The sequence below is a fragment of the Diadema setosum genome, chromosome 3 (genome assembly GCF_964275005.1).
Source record: "Diadema setosum chromosome 3, eeDiaSeto1, whole genome shotgun sequence".
In the NCBI taxonomy this organism is placed as follows: Eukaryota; Metazoa; Echinodermata; class Echinoidea; order Diadematoida; family Diadematidae; genus Diadema; species Diadema setosum.
Window position 1 is genome coordinate 14,185,122 of NC_092687.1, and position 22,361 is coordinate 14,207,482.

The 22,361-nt window shown below is 45.1% G+C and overlaps 5 protein-coding genes across 5 annotated transcripts; all 5 read right to left on the bottom strand.

The window, feature by feature from the left end:
* Positions 1 to 620: 620 nt before the first annotated feature.
* Positions 621 to 995, bottom strand: LOC140226466 (histone H2B.2, embryonic). The gene has a single exon (XM_072306931.1). The coding sequence runs from the start codon at positions 993 to 995 to the stop codon at positions 621 to 623; it is 375 nt and encodes a 124-aa protein (XP_072163032.1).
* Positions 996 to 1,149: 154 nt separating this feature from the next.
* On the bottom strand, positions 1,150 to 2,303 carry LOC140246582 (uncharacterized). Its single transcript, XM_072325924.1, has 2 exons — positions 1,648 to 2,303; positions 1,150 to 1,210 (listed from the first exon to the last, which is right to left on the bottom strand). The coding sequence occupies exons 1-2, from the start codon at positions 2,301 to 2,303 to the stop codon at positions 1,150 to 1,152; spliced, it is 717 nt and encodes a 238-aa protein (XP_072182025.1).
* Positions 2,304 to 5,712: 3,409 nt separating this feature from the next.
* On the bottom strand, positions 5,713 to 6,087 carry LOC140226445 (histone H2B.2, embryonic). The gene has a single exon (XM_072306910.1). It carries the CDS (start codon positions 6,085 to 6,087, stop codon positions 5,713 to 5,715), a length of 375 nt encoding a protein of 124 aa, XP_072163011.1.
* A 6,752-nt stretch (positions 6,088 to 12,839) lies between these two features.
* On the bottom strand, positions 12,840 to 13,214 carry LOC140226446 (histone H2B.2, embryonic). Its single transcript, XM_072306911.1, has one exon. It carries the CDS (start codon positions 13,212 to 13,214, stop codon positions 12,840 to 12,842), a length of 375 nt encoding a protein of 124 aa, XP_072163012.1.
* Positions 13,215 to 19,990: 6,776 nt separating this feature from the next.
* Positions 19,991 to 20,365, bottom strand: LOC140226440 (histone H2B.2, embryonic). Its single transcript, XM_072306906.1, has one exon. The coding sequence runs from the start codon at positions 20,363 to 20,365 to the stop codon at positions 19,991 to 19,993; it is 375 nt and encodes a 124-aa protein (XP_072163007.1).
* Positions 20,366 to 22,361: the final 1,996 nt, after the last annotated feature.

The window sequence follows — 22,361 nt, forward strand, 5'->3', positions numbered from 1 at the left end:
ACTATGGTTGGTCACGCCGCTCAACCTGTTCACGCCTTCCCGTAGATGGCGCCGTTGAGATACCAGCTCGCGAATTCAATGATTATTGCGGCGTATAATATACTGAAAACATCATTCCGAACGATTTTTTTTTTTCTGTATGCAGGCTGCTGTAACAGTGATATTATTACTATACGTGCATGATGGTATTTGGAATAGATTCATATAGCAACAGCTCGTTAAGAAGACGATTGTATAAAGCGGTGTGGTAATTTAATACACTCTTTTACCCGAAAGGGAAGAGCTGGCTGATTGGAAGTTATATATCTATATTGTGCGGGTCTTAAACATTAATCTGTAATATGTTTGCATATTTTTACCATGTTTCGATCAGGTGGTGCTGTCATTAAACTAATTAACGAATACATTAAGTGAACACGAGAAGCAAATATAAATAAGCATACAATGTGAAGTCACTGTAAACAAGCGATGATTTGTATTTCTCTGGTGGGTAAAGTACTAGCTTTTCGATTCGTTATAGTTAGGATATGATTAGGATTTCATACAACAGTGGGATATTCTTTCTTGGTTATGTGGTGGCCCTGATAAGGGCCGTTTGAGATATAGGCGACTGTGGACATCTACTTGGATGTAGTGTACTTGGTGACAGCTTTGGTGCCCTCGCTGACGGCGTGCTTTGCCAGTTCTCCGGGGAGAAGGAGGCGCACTGCGGTCTGCACTTCACGGCTGCTGATGGTCGACTTCTTGTTGTACTGACCGAGACGTGCAGCTTCGGCGGCGATGCGTTCGAAAATGTCGTTGACGAAGCTGTTCATGATGGACATGGCGCGACTCGAAATTCCAGTATCTGGGTGGACTTGCTTCAGAACCTTGTAGATGTAGATGCCGTAGCTCTCCTTCCTCTTCCTACGCCTCTTCTTGTCGGCATTGGGCCGGGGAGCCTTGGCAGCTTTCTTGGAACCCTTCTTGGCAACTTGTCCGGATGGAGGAGCCATTGTGAGCGTTGACTAGACTAGGCGGATGCGAATTCGATGCAGCTTTGAAAGAGAAATGTTATGGTCAGCTGCCCCCTTTCCTCTTTTATACGCGTTCGGAGGATCCGCTCGCACAGTTCATGCAAATTAGATGAGGATTAGCAGAAGCATCGATTCAGGCGGGCGTGACGGCCCCGCCTGCCGGCCGGCCGGCCGCGGTGGTGGAATAACGGTTTCTGCCACCAGATGGCAGTAGACAGATTTTTGTCCAATTTTACCCTAATTTGTTCTTGAATTGCGTGTAGAAATGAAAAACGTGAATAATATTCTCTGCAAATATTAAATCATCATTTACTTTTCTTTTCTTTTCTCTTTGTAATCAAACTAGATCTAGAAAATCTCCTGTAACTATATATATTCTGTTTCGTATCTCGCAAAAAAGCTGCTAACTTCCCTTATTCCTTTTGATTGCGTGTTAAGTTTACACATGTTATCTACCTTCGTCGCCGCTTGCTGACACGCTGAAGCTGAAATCTATTTGTAAATATTTATTTTGCGTTACAAAAAACAAACAAACATACCTTCTTGCATTCGTACTTTGCTGATACTCCTTTTTTTTTACCTACTTGATTGATTGATTGATTGATTGATTGATTGACTGCTTGTTTCCCACTGCACAATACCAAAATCCAATGTCAGACAGCAAGATATTGTCTTGGCAGCAGGCTTCTTTGGTTTTGCCGCCTTGGATTTGGTCGTCGTCTTCTTCGCCACTTTCTTGGGGGTTGCCTTCTTGGATGGCTTCTTTGCTGCGGTCTTCTTCTTGGGCGTCTTCGTTTTCTCCGACTTGGTTGCTGTCTTCTTCGCCGGCTTCTTCTTTGTCGCCTTCTTCTTCTTCTTCTCCTTCTTTTCTGCTGCAGCTTTGGCCTTCTTGGCGACCGCCTTCTCTTTCTTTGCGGCTGCCTTTGCCTTTGCCTTCTCGCGGTCAGCCTTGACCTTTGCCTTCTGCTTCTCTTTTCGTGCCTTCTCCGCCGCCTCTGCCTTTGCTGCCTTGACGTTCAGCTTGAAAGAGCCAGATGCCCCGACACCTTTCGTCTGAACCAGTGTCTCGTTGGCAACCCCTTTCCGCAGAGCTCGCTTGATGAAGATGGTCTGTCGGTCCATATCGCCTACTTTGTAGTTGGCTGCGATGTACTTCTTAATGGCCTGAAGCGATGATCCATTCCGCTCCTTCAGTGCGCCGATAGCAGCATTGACCATCACCTGGGTCGGTGGATGCTCGGGCGCTTTCTTCTTGGTCGTCTTCTTTGCTGCTTCCGAAGCCGCCATCACGATAACAATCGATGCGATACGTAGTGAGTCAGAGAGTAGTGGAACAAAACTAATGACTAGCAACCTTCGCGCTGTCGTTTTATCAGCTCATTGCGTACCTCGAAGGAATCACCGGACATCTCGGGCATGGCGTCGTGCAGACGCTCTGCCTAATGTGCTTCCACATCTGTTCTCTGTTTCATATTACTTGATTTACTTTTCTGCTCCATTTGTTTTATCCACGTGTTTCCCTAAGGCAGCTGTTTTATATTACAACATGCCGAAAACTGCAACAATTTTAGACAGCAAACGCACAAACACTAGAGCATTAATGCAATCAAACACACAAACTTCCTACATACATGTGGCTGTGCTGTTCTTATGTTGTCGATAAATTACTCTTTTATTTTAATACCTTCTTTTTAACCTCAGAACGGCCTCGCCTGACGATTTATCATCTGTGCATTTCATAAATTCATAAATTCTTCCGAAATTAACTTGGTACTTAACTCTTGCTTATTTTCATACTCTAGTCTGTGCTTATTCTTTACTCCATATTCTCTCCTCATCTAATGGTATGTATTGCCACCTTATATATTTAGTCTTTATTCTATTTTGTCTCCTTATATAATATCATGCATTGTCACCTTATATATTTATCATTATATTTCTTCCTTTTTTATCATTATATTTCTTCCTTTCTCTACATTTCCTATTTATGTGTGATTCAAGTAAGGATAATTAGAGAGAGAGAGAGAGAGAGAGAGAGAGAGAAAGGAAAAAAAAATAAAAAGAAAAGAAAAGAAAAAAAAAACAGATATAGCGGAAATCTCAACACAACACGAAATAGCATGATGAATTGAATGTATTCTTTCTGGAAAATGTGGTGGCCCTGATAAGGGCCGTTTGGTTGAAAAGAGCCGCCGTGAAGTGTCTAACTGGACTTTGCAGTCTTCTTCGGCAGAAGCACAGCCTGGATGTTTGGCAGTACACCACCCTGAGCGATTGTCACGCCTCCCAGCAGCTTGTTCAGCTCTTCGTCGTTGCGAACGGCAAGTTGAAGATGTCGCGGGATGATCCTCGTCTTCTTGTTATCGCGTGCGGCGTTGCCGGCCAGCTCCAGAATCTCAGCGGTCAGGTACTCCAGAACAGCAGCTAGGTACACTGGTGCACCAGCGCCTACTCTCTGGGCGTAGTTGCCTTTACGAAGGAAGCGATGAACTCGGCCGACGGGGAACTGCAGGCCGGCGCGTGATGATCGAGACTTGGCCTTGGTGCGAGCCTTGCCAGATTTTCCTCGTCCAGACATGATTGGAGACGGAGAGACAAATGTGTTGACGTGATCTGAATGCTGATTCAACTGAGAGTGTGATCCCCGCCGATTGTTTCCGCACCCATTTATACCCCGCTCGGGGATCCAGCGGGTCAAGATCCTTTTGTTGACCGGTCGACCAATCAGCGTAGCCGGTGGCAGAAGTGGGCAGCTGCTACTGCTGCCAGTGCGGACACAAGCGCTGTTTGCTGCCCTCTTGCTGGCTAACTCGGCACAGTGTGTAGTAGTTCAATGCAGCTAGTTGTATCGCGGCGGCTGTCCATGTATTATATTTCACAATAAAGCAATTGTGAATACACACTTTCAGTTGAATCAGCATTCAGATCACGTCAACACATTGGTAAAAAGGCTCCGAATTAACGTCACAATCTTTTTTTTTTTTCCTTTTCTTGACCACATAGTTTTACTTTTTCTTACCCCCCTCCCTTCACTCCTTCTGTCTCCCTATCTATCCCTCTCCCCCCCCCCTCTCTCTCTCTCTCTCTTCCTCTCTATCAAGCACCTTACAGACCCCTTCTCGTCTCAGTTACATATGAATTGATTTGCTAGGTACATAATCACCGTAGACTGCGTTTCATTTGAAGGGGGGGGGGGGGGCAGATATCCCTACTTTACGTGCATTTCATTTATCTTTGTGGTTTTCTTGTTCTCATTTTTCATTTCCGTTCAACTACGTGTGCACTTTTAAATACATAAATATCTAACATCATCCAAGGCTCTACTTTTTAAAACTAAGAATAACAAACAGAATATTGTCCTGTATGAACCATGATATTCTTTCTTGATAATGTGGTGGCTCTGAAAAGAGCCGTTGTGTTGTGTGGTGCGACCACGGAGGACAGGCCTCTCTCTACGCCCTCTCTCCCCGGATGCGACGGGCCAGCTGAATGTCCTTGGGCATGATGGTAACCCGCTTGGCGTGGATGGCGCACAGGTTGGTGTCTTCGAACAGACCGACGAGATAAGCCTCGCTCGCTTCTTGGAGGGCCATGACAGCAGAACTTTGGAAGCGCAGCTCGGTCTTGAAATCCTGAGCAATCTCACGAACAAGTCGCTGGAAGGGGAGTTTGCGGATGAGAAGTTCGGTGCTCTTCTGGTAGCGGCGAATCTCACGAAGTGCGACTGTGCCGGGCCTATAGCGATGAGGTTTCTTCACTCCTCCGGTGGCGGGGGCACTCTTGCGAGCAGCCTTCGTAGCCAGTTGCTTGCGAGGAGCCTTGCCTCCAGTCGACTTGCGAGCCGTCTGCTTGGTGCGAGCCATGTTTTCTTCAGGTAACGAGTGGGGAGATTTTTCGATGCGGAGTTGGGAAGAGAATGAAACCGCCGGACATCCAGCTCCCATTTTATATCGCGGACGATGGATCCCTAGACCCGGGACGGATCCAATCCGTGGCCTGTGATTGGTCAAGCAGTGATTTCCTTTGTCCGAACTGGGCGCACCAGCCCCGCAGCGGCGGCCCCCACCCGTCCCGTCCGCTATGGTTGGTCACGCCGCTCAACCTGTTCACGCCTTCCCGTAGATGGCGCCGTTGAGATACCAGCTCGCGAATTCAATGATTATTGCGGCGTATAATATACTGAAAACATCATTCCGAACGAGATTTTTTTTTTTCTGTATGCAGGCTGCTGTAACAGTGATATTATTACTATACGTGCATGATGGTATTTGGAATAGATTCATATAGCAACAGCTCGTTAAGAAGACGATTCTATAAAGCGGTGTGGTAATTTAATACACTCTTTTACCCGAAAGGGAAGAGCTGGCTGATTGGAAGTTAATCTATATTGTGCGGGTCTTAAACATTAATCTGTAATATGTTTGCCTAATTTTACCATGTTTCAATCAGGTGGTGCTGTCAATAAACTAATTAACGAATACATTAAGTGAACACGAGAAGCAAATATAAATAAGCATACAATGTGAAGTCACTATAAACAAGCGATGATTTGTATTTCTCTGGTGGGTAAAGTACTAGCTTTTCGATTCGTTATAATTAGGATATGATTAGGTTTTCATACAACAGTGGGATATTCTTTCTTGGTTATGTGGTGGCCCTGATAAGGGCCGTTTGAGATATAGGCGACTGTGGACATCTACTTGGATGTAGTGTACTTGGTGACAGCTTTGGTGCCCTCGCTGACGGCGTGCTTTGCCAGTTCTCCGGGGAGAAGGAGGCGCACTGCGGTCTGCACTTCACGGCTGCTGATGGTCGACTTCTTGTTGTACTGACCGAGACGTGCAGCTTCGGCGGCGATGCGTTCGAAAATGTCGTTGACGAAGCTGTTCATGATGGACATGGCGCGACTCGAAATTCCAGTATCTGGGTGGACTTGCTTCAGAACCTTGTAGATGTAGATGCCGTAGCTCTCCTTCCTCTTCCTACGCCTCTTCTTGTCGGCATTGGGCCGGGGAGCCTTGGCAGCTTTCTTGGAACCCTTCTTGGCAACTTGTCCGGATGGAGGAGCCATTGTGAGCGTTGACTAGAGACTAGGCGGATGCGAATTCGATGCAGCTTTGAAAGAGAAATGTTATGGTCAGCTGCCCCCTTTCCTCTTTTATACGCGTTTGGAGGATCCGCTCGCACAGTTCATGCAAATTAGATGAGGATTAGCAGAAGCATCGATTCAGGCGGGCGTGACGGCCCCGCCTGCCGGCCGGCCGGCCGCGGTGGTGGAATAACGGTTTCTGCCACCAGATGGCAGTAGACAGATTTTTGTCCAATTTTACCTTAATTTGTTCACGAATTGCGTGTAAAAATGAAAAACGTGAATAATATTCTCTGCAAATATTAAATCACCATTTACTTTTCTTTTCTTTTCTCTTTGTAATCAAACTAGATCTAGAAAATCTCCTGTAACTATATATATTCTGTTTCGTATCTCGCAAAAAAAGCTGCTAACTTCCCTTATTCCTTTTGATTGCGTGTTAAGCTTACACATGTTATCTACCTTCGTCGCCGCTCGCTGACACGCTGAAGCTGAAATCTATTTGTAAATATTCATTTTGCGTTAGAAAAAAAAAACATACCTTCTTGCATTCATACTTTGCTGATACTCTTTTTTTTTTTACCTACTTGATTGATTGATTGATTGATTGATTGATTGACTGCTTGTTTCCCACTGCACAATACCAAAAGCCAATGTCAGACAGCAAGATATTGTCCAGACTTACTCACATTTTGTATTGAGGGTATTGAATCTGCGTAAAATTGGCTATATGCAAAATAGGGTATAGAATCTATCCTCTTTAGTGAGTTTAACTCAATATCAGGTGAAGCCAAACAATCTACTTTATTCATAATACAATGTAGTCAATAATTAGCAGGGTTTGTTTTTTTTTTTTTTTGTGTGTGGTTTTTTTTTTTTTTTTGGTGGGTGTGTGTGTGTGTGTGTGTGTGTCTTTTTTATCTTCTGTTTTTGTTTTTGTTTGTTTGTTTGTTTGTTTGTTTTTTTTTTTCTGAATGATACTGTCTTGGTAGTATCTCCAAATTCCAGTCCATGTCCAGGCGCGGGGCGGCATGTGCATTGTGAGCTTCACAACTCTGAAATATCTGTGAGCAAAGGCAACAACTTCACCAAAGAAATGTGTAATGTTGTTGCTTTATACAACCCGCCCACTATGGGAGCAACAACTTTACCAAAAAGGCAACAACTTTACACATAAAGCAACAACTTTACAATTGTATGACAACAACTTTACAATTGTATGACAACAACTTTACTTATGAAAATAACGTCTCTCTCTTTCTTTCTTTCTCTCTCTCTCTCTCTCTCTCTCTCTCACTCTCTCTATTTGCAACTGGGGGCTGTGATCAGCGAATGGATGCCATAATTATTCTATTACCTTCAATTACAACCGGTAAACTCTGTAAAGCGTATAATGAGGGCGTTTTAAGAGCATTGCCACGAAACAGAAATCTGAACTTAAAAGATGTACGAACAGTGTGGTTATATAGATAGATAGATTGCGCATTGATTCAAACGTGCTACTTATGATGACGTTCCGTAATAAAGAAAAGGAAAGAGATGTGGAAACTTGTTTCATTAAGTGTATTCTTTCTTGATAATGTGGTGGCTCTGAAAAGAGCCGTTGTTTTGTGGTGCAGGAGGCCGTTAAATTCTAGCCGCCAAATCCGTAGAGTGTTCGTCCCTGCCTCTTCAATGCGTAGACGACGTCCATGGCAGTAACCGTCTTGCGTTTGGCATGCTCGCAGTATGTCACTGCATCGCGGATCACGTTCTCAAGGAAGACTTTCAGGACTCCGCGGGTTTCTTCGTAGATGAGGCCCGAGATTCGCTTCACGCCGCCCCTTCTTGCCAGACGACGGATGGCTGGCTTGGTGATGCCCTGGATGTTATCTCGAAGAACTTTGCGGTGCCGCTTTGCTCCTCCCTTTCCTAGTCCTTTGCCTCCTTTACCGCGTCCAGACATGATGGCGTGAGTTGATTGTGGTTTAGCTGATGAGAGATCCAAAAGCCGAATGATGACGCTCCCAATGACCGAACAGGGTTAAGTAACCGCTTTGCGGACATGGAGGGCGACGCCCCATTCTCCTACTGTCCGCCGCGGCCAGCCCACGATCCGCCTGCACGAGATCCGGCTGGATCGAGTGCGCCACCTCACGGCCGTTCGTTGCGTTGACCAGACCAGCACCGCGAGTCGGACGGGCACTGTGTCACATCACATACATTACTCTGTCGCACATTACCTAAAGAAATGAACAAATAAAATACACATATGATAATATTGACAGCACAAAGCTACATAGATATGGAGTGGCAGATATATACATATACATATACATATATACACACACTCACACTCACATAATTTCGAGCTTGAAACGATTTTTCAGAGTAAAACTTCTCTCCCAAACGAAAACCATCACCCTCCCCCCGCTCGCATTCTGTTTAGCCTATTTTCGCTAGCTCTCACACAATTGTTTGCTCTTGAGTAACACATAAAACTCCTCAATTGTGCCTTCATCTACCATTCTCTCCTTTTCAACATAAATTCACCAATATAGAATGATTTCTGTTTTTGTAAACTATTCCTTTCTATTTCCCCGTTTCGTGTATTTCCTTCTTTTTTTTTTTCTTTCTTTTCTCAGTGCATCTTTCCATCGACTGGTTGATACTGCAACAATTATTCTTTCTTGGGTTTGTGGTGGCTCTTAAAAGAGCCGTTTGATTTTTGGTGTGAGGTGCAAATAAACTTATTTGGCACCCTTCTTGGCAGCAGGCTTCTTTGGTTTTGCCGCCTTGGATTTGGTCGTCGTCTTCTTCGCCACTTTCTTCGGGGTTGCCTTCTTGGATGGCTTCTTTGCTGCGGTCTTCTTCTTGGGCGTCTTCGTTTTCTCCGACTTGGTTGCTGTCTTCTTCGCCGGCTTCTTCTTTGTCGCCTTCTTCTTCTTCTCCTTCTTTTCTGCTGCAGCTTTGGCCTTCTTGGCGACCGCCTTCTCTTTCTTTGCGGCTGCCTTTGCCTTTGCCTTCTCGCGGTCAGCCTTGACCTTTGCCTTCTGCTTCTCTTTTCGTGCCTTCTCCGCCGCCTCTGCCTTTGCTGCCTTGACGTTCAGCTTGAAAGAGCCAGATGCCCCGACACCTTTCGTCTGAACCAGTGTCTCGTTGGCAACCCCTTTCCGCAGAGCTCGCTTGATGAAGATGGTCTGTCGGTCCATATCGCCTACTTTGTAGTTGGCTGCGATGTACTTCTTAATGGCCTGAAGCGATGATCCATTCCGCTCCTTCAGTGCGCCGATAGCAGCATTGACCATCACCTGGGTCGGTGGATGCTCGGGCGCTTTCTTCTTGGTCGTCTTCTTTGCTGCTTCCGAAGCCGCCATCACGATAACAATCGATGCGATACGTAGTGAGTCAGAGAGTAGTGGAACAAAACTAATGACTCGCAACCTTCGCACTGTCGTTTTATCAGCTCATTGCGTACCTCGAAGGAATCACCGGACATCTCGGGCATGGCGTCGTGCAGACGCTCTGCCTAATGTGCTTCCACATCTGTTCTCTGTTTCATATTACTTGATTTACTTTTCTGCTCCATTTGTTTTATCCACGTGTTTCCCTAAGGCAGCTGTTTTATATTACAACATGCCGAAAACTGCAACAATTTTAGACAGCAAACGCACAAACACTAGAGCATTAATGCAATCAAACACACAAACGTCCTACATACATGTGGCTGTGCTGTTCTTATGTTGTCGATAAATTACTCTTTTATTTTAATACCTTCTTTTTAACCTCAGAACGGCCTCGCCTGACGATTTATCATCTGTGCGTTTCATAAATTCATAAATTCTTCCGAAATTAACTTGGTACTTAACTCTTGCTTATTTTCATACTCTAGTCTATGCTTATTCTTTACTCCATATTCTCTCCTCATCTAATGGTATGTATTGCCACCTTATATATTTAGTCTTTATTCTTTGGTCTAGATATCCCTTATCCATTTTGTCTCCTTATATAATATCATGCATTGTCACCTTACATATTTATCATTATATTTCTTCCTTTCTCTACATTTCCTATTTATGTGTGATTCAAGTAAGGATAATTAGAGAGAGAGAGAGAGAGAGAGAGAGAGAAAGGAAAAAAAAAGAAAAAGAAAAGAAAAGAAAAAAAAAACAGATATAGCGGAAATCTCAACACAACACAAAATAGCATGATGAATTGAATGTATTCTTTCTGGAAAATGTGGTGGCCCTGATAAGGGCCGTTTGGTTGAAAAGAGCCGCCGTGAAGTGTCTAACTGGACTTTGCAGTCTTCTTCGGCAGAAGCACAGCCTGGATGTTTGGCAGTACACCACCCTGAGCGATTGTCACGCCTCCCAGCAGCTTGTTCAGCTCTTCGTCGTTGCGAACGGCAAGTTGAAGATGTCGCGGGATGATCCTCGTCTTCTTGTTATCGCGTGCGGCGTTGCCGGCCAGCTCCAGAATCTCAGCGGTCAGGTACTCCAGAACAGCAGCTAGGTACACTGGTGCACCAGCGCCTACTCTCTGGGCGTAGTTGCCTTTACGAAGGAAGCGATGAACTCGGCCGACGGGGAACTGCAGGCCGGCGCGTGATGATCGAGACTTGGCCTTGGTGCGAGCCTTGCCAGATTTTCCTCGTCCAGACATGATTGGAGACGGAGAGACAAATGTGTTGACGTGATCTGAATGCTGATTCAACTGAGAGTGTGATCCCCGCCGATTGTTTCCGCACCCATTTATACCCCGCTCGGGGATCCAGCGGGTCAAGATCCTTTTGTTGACCGGTCGACCAATCAGCGTAGCCGGTGGCAGAAGTGGGCAGCTGCTACTGCTGCCAGTGCGGACACAAGCGCTGTTTGCTGCCCTCTTGCTGGCTAACTCGGCACAGTGTGTAGTAGTTCAATGCAGCTAGTTGTATCGCGGCGGCTGTCCATGTATTATATTTCACAATAAAGCAATTGTGAATACACACTTTCAGTTGAATCAGCATTCAGATCACGTCAACACATTGGTAAAAAGGCTCCGAATTAACGTCACAATCTTTTTTTTTTTTCCTTTTCTTGACCACATAGTTTTACTTTTTCTTACCCCCCTCCCTTCACTCCTTCTGTCTCCCTATCTATCCCTCTCCCCCCCCCCTCTCTCTCTCTCTCTCTTCCTCTCTATCAAGCACCTTACAGACCCCTTCTCGTCTCAGTTACATATGAATTGATTTGCTAGGTACATAATCACCGTAGACTGCGTTTCATTTGAAAGGGGGGGGGGGCAGATATCCCTACTTTATGTGCATTTCATTTATCTTTGTGGTTTTCTTGTTCTCATTTTTCATTTCCGTTCAACTACGTGTGCACTTTTAAATACATAAAGATCTAACATCATCCAAGGCTCTACTTTTTAAAACTAAGAATAACAAACAGAATATTGTCCTGTATGAACCATGATATTCTTTCTTGATAATGTGGTGGCTCTGAAAAGAGCCGTTGTGTTGTGTGGTGCGACCACGGAGGACAGGCCTCTTTCTACGCCCTCTCTCCCCGGATGCGACGGGCCAGCTGAATGTCCTTGGGCATGATGGTAACCCGCTTGGCGTGGATGGCGCACAGGTTGGTGTCTTCGAACAGACCGACGAGATAAGCCTCGCTCGCTTCTTGGAGGGCCATGACAGCAGAACTTTGGAAGCGCAGCTCGGTCTTGAAATCCTGAGCAATCTCACGAACAAGTCGCTGGAAGGGGAGTTTGCGGATGAGAAGTTCGGTGCTCTTCTGGTAGCGGCGAATCTCACGAAGTGCGACTGTGCCGGGCCTATAGCGATGAGGTTTCTTCACTCCTCCGGTGGCGGGGGCACTCTTGCGAGCAGCCTTCGTAGCCAGTTGCTTGCGAGGAGCCTTGCCTCCAGTCGACTTGCGAGCCGTCTGCTTGGTGCGAGCCATGTTTTCTTCAGGTAACGAGTGGGGAGATTTTTCGATGCGGAGTTGGGAAGAGAATGAAACCGCCGGACATCCAGCTCCCATTTTATATCGCGGACGATGGATCCCTAGACCCGGGACGGATCCAATCCGTGGCCTGTGATTGGTCAAGCAGTGATTTCCTTTGTCCGAACTGGGCGCACCAGCCCCGCAGCGGCGGCCCCCACCCGTCCCGTCCGCTATGGTTGGTCACGCCGCTCAACCTGTTCACGCCTTCCCGTAGATGGCGCCGTTGAGATACCAGCTCGCGAATTCAATGATTATTGCGGCGTATAATATACTGTATTTTCTGTATGCAGGCTGCTGTAACAGTGATATTATTACTATACGTGCATGATGGTATTTGGAATAGATTCATATAGCAACAGCTCGTTAAGAAGACGATTCTATAAAGCGGTGTGGTAATTTAATACACTCTTTTACCCGAAAGGGAAGAGCTGGCTGATTGGAAGTTAATCTATATTGTGCGGGTCTTAAACATTAATCTGTAATATGTTTGCCTAATTTTACCATGTTTCAATCAGGTGGTGCTGTCAATAAACTAATTAACGAATACATTAAGTGAACACGAGAAGCAAATATAAATAAGCATACAATGTGAAGTCACTATAAACAAGCGATGATTTGTATTTCTCTGGTGGGTAAAGTACTAGCTTTTCGATTCGTTATAATTAGGATATGATTAGGTTTTCATACAACAGTGGGATATTCTTTCTTGGTTATGTGGTGGCCCTGATAAGGGCCGTTTGAGATATAGGCGACTGTGGACATCTACTTGGATGTAGTGTACTTGGTGACAGCTTTGGTGCCCTCGCTGACGGCGTGCTTTGCCAGTTCTCCGGGGAGAAGGAGGCGCACTGCGGTCTGCACTTCACGGCTGCTGATGGTCGACTTCTTGTTGTACTGACCGAGACGTGCAGCTTCGGCGGCGATGCGTTCGAAAATGTCGTTGACGAAGCTGTTCATGATGGACATGGCGCGACTCGAAATTCCAGTATCTGGGTGGACTTGCTTCAGAACCTTGTAGATGTAGATGCCGTAGCTCTCCTTCCTCTTCCTACGCCTCTTCTTGTCGGCATTGGGCCGGGGAGCCTTGGCAGCTTTCTTGGAACCCTTCTTGGCAACTTGTCCGGATGGAGGAGCCATTGTGAGCGTTGACTAGAGACTAGGCGGATGCGAATTCGATGCAGCTTTGAAAGAGAAATGTTATGGTCAGCTGCCCCCTTTCCTCTTTTATACGCGTTTGGAGGATCCGCTCGCACAGTTCATGCAAATTAGATGAGGATTAGCAGAAGCATCGATTCAGGCGGGCGTGACGGCCCCGCCTGCCGGCCGGCCGGCCGCGGTGGTGGAATAACGGTTTCTGCCACCAGATGGCAGTAGACAGATTTTTGTCCAATTTTACCTTAATTTGTTCACGAATTGCGTGTAAAAATGAAAAACGTGAATAATATTCTCTGCAAATATTAAATCACCATTTACTTTTCTTTTCTTTTCTCTTTGTAATCAAACTAGATCTAGAAAATCTCCTGTAACTATATATATTCTGTTTCGTATCTCGCAAAAAAAGCTGCTAACTTCCCTTATTCCTTTTGATTGCGTGTTAAGCTTACACATGTTATCTACCTTCGTCGCCGCTCGCTGACACGCTGAAGCTGAAATCTATTTGTAAATATTCATTTTGCGTTAGAAAAAAAAAAACATACCTTCTTGCATTCATACTTTGCTGATACTCTTTTTTTTTTTACCTACTTGATTGATTGATTGATTGATTGATTGATTGACTGCTTGTTTCCCACTGCACAATACCAAAAGCCAATGTCAGACAGCAAGATATTGTCCAGACTTACCCACATTTTGTATTGAGGGTATTGAATCTGCGTAAAATTGGCTATATGCAAAATAGGGTATAGAATCTATCCTCTTTAGTGAGTTTAACTCAATATCAGGTGAAGCCAAACAATCTACTTTATTCATAATACAATGTAGTCAATAATTAGCAGGGTTTGTTTTTTTTTTTTTTTGTGTGTGGTTTTTTTTTTTTTTTGGTGGGTGTGTGTGTGTGTGTGTGTGTGTCTTTTTTATCTTCTGTTTTTGTTTTTGTTTGTTTGTTTGTTTGTTTGTTTTTTTTTTCTGAATGATACTGTCTTGGTAGTATCTCCAAATTCCAGTCCATGTCCAGGCGCGGGGCGGCATGTGCATTGTGAGCTTCACAACTCTGAAATATCTGTGAGCAAAGGCAACAACTTCACCAAAGAAATGTGTAATGTTGTTGCTTTATACAACCCGCCCACTATGGGAGCAACAACTTTACCAAAAAGGCAACAACTTTACACATAAAGCAACAACTTTACAATTGTATGACAACAACTTTACAATTGTATGACAACAACTTTACTTATGAAAATAACGTCTCTCTCTTTCTTTCTTTCTCTCTCTCTCTCTCTCTCTCTCTCTCACTCTCTCTATTTGCAACTGGGGGCTGTGATCAGCGAATGGATGCCATAATTATTCTATTACCTTCAATTACAACCGGTAAACTCTGTAAAGCGTATAATGAGGGCGTTTTAAGAGCATTGCCACGAAACAGAAATCTGAACTTAAAAGATGTACGAACAGTGTGGTTATATAGATAGATAGATTGCGCATTGATTCAAACGTGCTACTTATGATGACGTTCCGTAATAAAGAAAAGGAAAGAGATGTGGAAACTTGTTTCATTAAGTGTATTCTTTCTTGATAATGTGGTGGCTCTGAAAAGAGCCGTTGTTTTGTGGTGCAGGAGGCCGTTAAATTCTAGCCGCCAAATCCGTAGAGTGTTCGTCCCTGCCTCTTCAATGCGTAGACGACGTCCATGGCAGTAACCGTCTTGCGTTTGGCATGCTCGCAGTATGTCACTGCATCGCGGATCACGTTCTCAAGGAAGACTTTCAGGACTCCGCGGGTTTCTTCGTAGATGAGGCCCGAGATTCGCTTCACGCCGCCCCTTCTTGCCAGACGACGGATGGCTGGCTTGGTGATGCCCTGGATGTTATCTCGAAGAACTTTGCGGTGCCGCTTTGCTCCTCCCTTTCCTAGTCCTTTGCCTCCTTTACCGCGTCCAGACATGATGGCGTGAGTTGATTGTGGTTTAGCTGATGAGAGATCCAAAAGCCGAATGATGACGCTCCCAATGACCGAACAGGGTTAAGTAACCGCTTTGCGGACATGGAGGGCGACGCCCCATTCTCCTACTGTCCGCCGCGGCCAGCCCACGATCCGCCTGCACGAGATCCGGCTGGATCGAGTGCGCCACCTCACGGCCGTTCGTTGCGTTGACCAGACCAGCACCGCGAGTCGGACGGGCACTGTGTCACATCACATACATTACTCTGTCGCACATTACCTAAAGAAATGAACAAATAAAATACACATATGATAATATTGACAGCACAAAGCTACATAGATATGGAGTGGCAGATATATACATATACATATACATATATACACACACTCACACTCACATAATTTCGAGCTTGAAACGATTTTTCAGAGTAAAACTTCTCTCCCAAACGAAAACCATCACCCTCCCCCCGCTCGCATTCTGTTTAGCCTATTTTCGCTAGCTCTCACACAATTGTTTGCTCTTGAGTAACACATAAAACTCCTCAATTGTGCCTTCATCTACCATTCTCTCCTTTTCAACATAAATTCACCAATATAGAATGATTTCTGTTTTTGTAAACTATTCCTTTCTATTTCCCCGTTTCGTGTATTTCCTTCTTTTTTTTTTTTCTTTCTTTTCTCAGTGCATCTTTCCATCGACTGGTTGATACTGCAACAATTATTCTTTCTTGGGTTTGTGGTGGCTCTTAAAAGAGCCGTTTGATTTTTGGTGTGAGGTGCAAATAAACTTATTTGGCACCCTTCTTGGCAGCAGGCTTCTTTGGTTTTGCCGCCTTGGATTTGGTCGTCGTCTTCTTCGCCACTTTCTTCGGGGTTGCCTTCTTGGATGGCTTCTTTGCTGCGGTCTTCTTCTTGGGCGTCTTCGTTTTCTCCGACTTGGTTGCTGTCTTCTTCGCCGGCTTCTTCTTTGTCGCCTTCTTCTTCTTCTCCTTCTTTTCTGCTGCAGCTTTGGCCTTCTTGGCGACCGCCTTCTCTTTCTTTGCGGCTGCCTTTGCCTTTGCCTTCTCGCGGTCAGCCTTGACCTTTGCCTTCTGCTTCTCTTTTCGTGCCTTCTCCGCCGCCTCTGCCTTTGCTGCCTTGACGTTCAGCTTGAAAGAGCCAGATGCCCCGACACCTTTCGTCTGAACCAGTGTCTCGTTGGCAACCCCTTTCCGCAGAGCTCGCTTGATGAAGATGGTCTGTCGGTCCATATCGCCTACTTTGTAGTTGGCTGCGATGTACTTCTTAATGGCCTGAAGCGATGATCCATTCCGCTCCTTCAGTGCGCCGATAGCAGCATTGACCATCACCTGGGTCGGTGGATGCTCGGGCGCTTTCTTCTTGGTCGTCTTCTTTGCTGCTTCCGAAGCCGCCATCACGATAACAATCGATGCGATACGTAGTGAGTCAGAGAGTAGTGGAACAAAACTAATGACTCGCAACCTTCGCACTGTCGTTTTATCAGCTCATTGCGTACCTCGAAGGAATCACCGGACATCTCGGGCATGGCGTCGTGCAGACGCTCTGCCTAATGTGCTTCCACATCTGTTCTCTGTTTCATATTACTTGATTTACTTTTCTGCTCCATTTGTTTTATCCACGTGTTTCCCTAAGGCAGCTGTTTTATATTACAACATGCCGAAAACTGCAACAATTTTAGACAGCAAACGCACAAACACTAGAGCATTAATGCAATCAAACACACAAACGTCCTACATACATGTGGCTGTGCTGTTCTTATGTTGTCGATAAATTACTCTTTTATTTTAATACCTTCTTTTTAACCTCAGAACGGCCTCGCCTGACGATTTATCATCTGTGCGTTTCATAAATTCATAAATTCTTCCGAAATTAACTTGGTACTTAACTCTTGCTTATTTTCATACTCTAGTCTATGCTTATTCTTTACTCCATATTCTCTCCTCATCTAATGGTATGTATTGCCACCTTATATATTTAGTCTTTATTCTTTGGTCTAGATATCCCTTATCCATTTTGTCTCCTTATATAATATCATGCATTGTCACCTTACATATTTATCATTATATTTCTTCCTTTCTCTACATTTCCTATTTATGTGTGATTCAAGTAAGGATAATTAGAGAGAGAGAGAGAGAGAGAGAGAGAGAAAGGAAAAAAAAAAGAAAAAGAAAAGAAAAGAAAAAAAAACAGATATAGCGGAAATCTCAACACAACACAAAATAGCATGATGAATTGAATGTATTCTTTCTGGAAAATGTGGTGGCCCTGATAAGGGCCGTTTGGTTGAAAAGAGCCGCCGTGAAGTGTCTAACTGGACTTTGCAGTCTTCTTCGGCAGAAGCACAGCCTGGATGTTTGGCAGTACACCACCCTGAGCGATTGTCACGCCTCCCAGCAGCTTGTTCAGCTCTTCGTCGTTGCGAACGGCAAGTTGAAGATGTCGCGGGATGATCCTCGTCTTCTTGTTATCGCGTGCGGCGTTGCCGGCCAGCTCCAGAATCTCAGCGGTCAGGTACTCCAGAACAGCAGCTAGGTACACTGGTGCACCAGCGCCTACTCTCTGGGCGTAGTTGCCTTTACGAAGGAAGCGATGAACTCGGCCGACGGGGAACTGCAGGCCGGCGCGTGATGATCGAGACTTGGCCTTGGTGCGAGCCTTGCCAGATTTTCCTCGTCCAGACATGATTGGAGACGGAGAGACAAATGTGTTGACGTGATCTGAATGCTGATTCAACTGAGAGTGTGATCCCCGCCGATTGTTTCCGCACCCATTTATACCCCGCTCGGGGATCCAGCGGGTCAAGATCCTTTTGTTGACCGGTCGACCAATCAGCGTAGCCGGTGGCAGAAGTGGGCAGCTGCTACTGCTGCCAGTGCGGACACAAGCGCTGTTTGCTGCCCTCTTGCTGGCTAACTCGGCACAGTGTGTAGTAGTTCAATGCAGCTAGTTGTATCGCGGCGGCTGTCCATGTATTATATTTCACAATAAAGCAATTGTGAATACACACTTTCAGTTGAATCAGCATTCAGATCACGTCAACACATTGGTAAAAAGGCTCCGAATTAACGTCACAATCTTTTTTTTTTTCCTTTTCTTGACCACATAGTTTTACTTTTTCTTACCCCCCTCCCTTCACTCCTTCTGTCTCCCTATCTATCCCTCTCCCCCCCCCCCCTCTCTCTCTCTCTCTTCCTCTCTATCAAGCACCTTACAGACCCCTTCTCGTCTCAGTTACATATGAATTGATTTGCTAGGTACATAATCACCGTAGACTGCGTTTCATTTGAAGGGGGGGGGCAGATATCCCTACTTTACGTGCATTTCATTTATCTTTGTGGTTTTCTTGTTCTCATTTTTCATTTCCGTTCAACTACGTGTGCACTTTTAAATACATAAATATCTAACATCATCCAAGGCTCTACTTTTTAAAACTAAGAATAACAAACAGAATATTGTCCTGTATGAACCATGATATTCTTTCTTGATAATGTGGTGGCTCTGAAAAGAGCCGTTGTGTTGTGTGGTGCGACCACGGAGGACAGGCCTCTCTCTACGCCCTCTCTCCCCGGATGCGACGGGCCAGCTGAATGTCCTTGGGCATGATGGTAACCCGCTTGGCGTGGATGGCGCACAGGTTGGTGTCTTCGAACAGACCGACGAGATAAGCCTCGCTCGCTTCTTGGAGGGCCATGACAGCAGAACTTTGGAAGCGCAGCTCGGTCTTGAAATCCTGAGCAATCTCACGAACAAGTCGCTGGAAGGGGAGTTTGCGGATGAGAAGTTCGGTGCTCTTCTGGTAGCGGCGAATCTCACGAAGTGCGACTGTGCCGGGCCTATAGCGATGAGGTTTCTTCACTCCTCCGGTGGCGGGGGCACTCTTGCGAGCAGCCTTCGTAGCCAGTTGCTTGCGAGGAGCCTTGCCTCCAGTCGACTTGCGAGCCGTCTGCTTGGTGCGAGCCATGTTTTCTTCAGGTAACGAGTGGGGAGATTTTTCGATGCGGAGTTGGGAAGAGAATGAAACCGCCGGACATCCAGCTCCCATTTTATATCGCGGACGATGGATCCCTAGACCCGGGACGGATCCAATCCGTGGCCTGTGATTGGTCAAGCAGTGATTTCCTTTGTCCGAACTGGGCGCACCAGCCCCGCAGCGGCGGCCCCCACCCGTCCCGTCCGCTATGGTTGGTCACGCCGCTCAACCTGTTCACGCCTTCCCGTAGATGGCGCCGTTGAGATACCAGCTCGCGAATTCAATGATTATTGCGGCGTATAATATACTGAAAACATCATTCCGAACGAGATTTTTTTTTTTTTCTGTATGCAGGCTGCTGTAACAGTGATATTATTACTATACGTGCATGATGGTATTTGGAATAGATTCATATAGCAACAGCTCGTTAAGAAGACGATTCTATAAAGCGGTGTGGTAATTTAATACACTCTTTTACCCGAAAGGGAAGAGCTGGCTGATTGGAAGTTAATCTATATTGTGCGGGTCTTAAACATTAATCTGTAATATGTTTGCCTAATTTTACCATGTTTCAATCAGGTGGTGCTGTCAATAAACTAATTAACGAATACATTAAGTGAACACGAGAAGCAAATATAAATAAGCATACAATGTGAAGTCACTATAAACAAGCGATGATTTGTATTTCTCTGGTGGGTAAAGTACTAGCTTTTCGATTCGTTATAATTAGGATATGATTAGGTTTTCATACAACAGTGGGATATTCTTTCTTGGTTATGTGGTGGCCCTGATAAGGGCCGTTTGAGATATAGGCGACTGTGGACATCTACTTGGATGTAGTGTACTTGGTGACAGCTTTGGTGCCCTCGCTGACGGCGTGCTTTGCCAGTTCTCCGGGGAGAAGGAGGCGCACTGCGGTCTGCACTTCACGGCTGCTGATGGTCGACTTCTTGTTGTACTGACCGAGACGTGCAGCTTCGGCGGCGATGCGTTCGAAAATGTCGTTGACGAAGCTGTTCATGATGGACATGGCGCGACTCGAAATTCCAGTATCTGGGTGGACTTGCTTCAGAACCTTGTAGATGTAGATGCCGTAGCTCTCCTTCCTCTTCCTACGCCTCTTCTTGTCGGCATTGGGCCGGGGAGCCTTGGCAGCTTTCTTGGAACCCTTCTTGGCAACTTGTCCGGATGGAGGAGCCATTGTGAGCGTTGACTAGAGACTAGGCGGATGCGAATTCGATGCAGCTTTGAAAGAGAAATGTTATGGTCAGCTGCCCCCTTTCCTCTTTTATACGCGTTTGGAGGATCCGCTCGCACAGTTCATGCAAATTAGATGAGGATTAGCAGAAGCATCGATTCAGGCGGGCGTGACGGCCCCGCCTGCCGGCCGGCCGGCCGCGGTGGTGGAATAACGGTTTCTGCCACCAGATGGCAGTAGACAGATTTTTGTCCAATTTTACCTTAATTTGTTCACGAATTGCGTGTAAAAATGAAAAACGTGAATAATATTCTCTGCAAATATTAAATCACCATTTACTTTTCTTTTCTTTTCTCTTTGTAATCAAACTAGATCTAGAAAATCTCCTGTAACTATATATATTCTGTTTCGTATCTCGCAAAAAAAGCTGCTAACTTCCCTTATTCCTTTTGATTGCGTGTTAAGCTTACACATGTTATCTACCTTCGTCGCCGCTCGCTGACACGCTGAAGCTGAAATCTATTTGTAAATATTCATTTTGCGTTAGAAAAAAAAAACATACCTTCTTGCATTCATACTTTGCTGATACTCTTTTTTTTTTACCTACTTGATTGATTGATTGATTGATTGATTGATTGACTGCTTGTTTCCCACTGCACAATACCAAAAGCCAATGTCAGACAGCAAGATATTGTCCAGACTTACCCACATTTTGTATTGAGGGTATTGAATCTGCGTAAAATTGGCTATATGCAAAATAGGGTATAGAATCTATCCTCTTTAGTGAGTTTAACTCAATATCAGGTGAAGCCAAACAATCTACTTTATTCATAATACAATGTAGTCAATAATTAGCAGGGTTTGTTTTTTTTTTTTTTGTGTGTGGTTTTTTTTTTTTTTTGGTGGGTGTGTGTGTGTGTGTGTGTGTGTCTTTTTTATCTTCTGTTTTTGTTTTTGTTTGTTTGTTTGTTTGTTTGTTTTTTTTTTTCTGAATGATACTGTCTTGGTAGTATCTCCAAATTCCAGTCCATGTCCAGGCGCGGGGCGGCATGTGCATTGTGAGCTTCACAACTCTGAAATATCTGTGAGCAAAGGCAACAACTTCACCAAAGAAATGTGTAATGTTGTTGCTTTATACAACCCGCCCACTATGGGAGCAACAACTTTACCAAAAAGGCAACAACTTTACACATAAAGCAACAACTTTACAATTGTATGACAACAACTTTACAATTGTATGACAACAACTTTACTTATGAAAATAACGTCTCTCTCTTTCTTTCTTTCTCTCTCTCTCTCTCTCTCTCTCTCTCACTCTCTCTATTTGCAACTGGGGGCTGTGATCAGCGAATGGATGCCATAATTATTCTATTACCTTCAATTACAACCGGTAAACTCTGTAAAGCGTATAATGAGGGCGTTTTAAGAGCATTGCCACGAAACAGAAATCTGAACTTAAAAGATGTACGAACAGTGTGGTTATATAGATAGATAGATTGCGCATTGATTCAAACGTGCTACTTATGATGACGTTCCGTAATAAAGAAAAGGAAAGAGATGTGGAAACTTGTTTCATTAAGTGTATTCTTTCTTGATAATGTGGTGGCTCTGAAAAGAGCCGTTGTTTTGTGGTGCAGGAGGCCGTTAAATTCTAGCCGCCAAATCCGTAGAGTGTTCGTCCCTGCCTCTTCAATGCGTAGACGACGTCCATGGCAGTAACCGTCTTGCGTTTGGCATGCTCGCAGTATGTCACTGCATCGCGGATCACGTTCTCAAGGAAGACTTTCAGGACTCCGCGGGTTTCTTCGTAGATGAGGCCCGAGATTCGCTTCACGCCGCCCCTTCTTGCCAGACGACGGATGGCTGGCTTGGTGATGCCCTGGATGTTATCTCGAAGAACTTTGCGGTGCCGCTTTGCTCCTCCCTTTCCTAGTCCTTTGCCTCCTTTACCGCGTCCAGACATGATGGCGTGAGTTGATTGTGGTTTAGCTGATGAGAG

Excerpts from the sequence above, each read along its gene's own strand:
- LOC140246582 (XM_072325924.1), bottom strand. The coding sequence starts at position 2,303 with ATGGCGGCTTCGGAAGCAGCAAAGAAGACGACCAAGAAGAAAGCGCCC. Across the intron at positions 1,211-1,647 it reads TTGGATTTTGGTATTGTGCA|AAACCGTTATTCCACCACCG; the intron begins GTGGGAAACAAG and ends ATCTGGTGGCAG.
- LOC140226445 (XM_072306910.1), bottom strand. The coding sequence starts at position 6,087 with ATGGCTCCTCCATCCGGACAAGTTGCCAAGAAGGGTTCCAAGAAAGCT.
- LOC140226466 (XM_072306931.1), bottom strand. The coding sequence starts at position 995 with ATGGCTCCTCCATCCGGACAAGTTGCCAAGAAGGGTTCCAAGAAAGCT.
- LOC140226440 (XM_072306906.1), bottom strand. The coding sequence starts at position 20,365 with ATGGCTCCTCCATCCGGACAAGTTGCCAAGAAGGGTTCCAAGAAAGCT.
- LOC140226446 (XM_072306911.1), bottom strand. The coding sequence starts at position 13,214 with ATGGCTCCTCCATCCGGACAAGTTGCCAAGAAGGGTTCCAAGAAAGCT.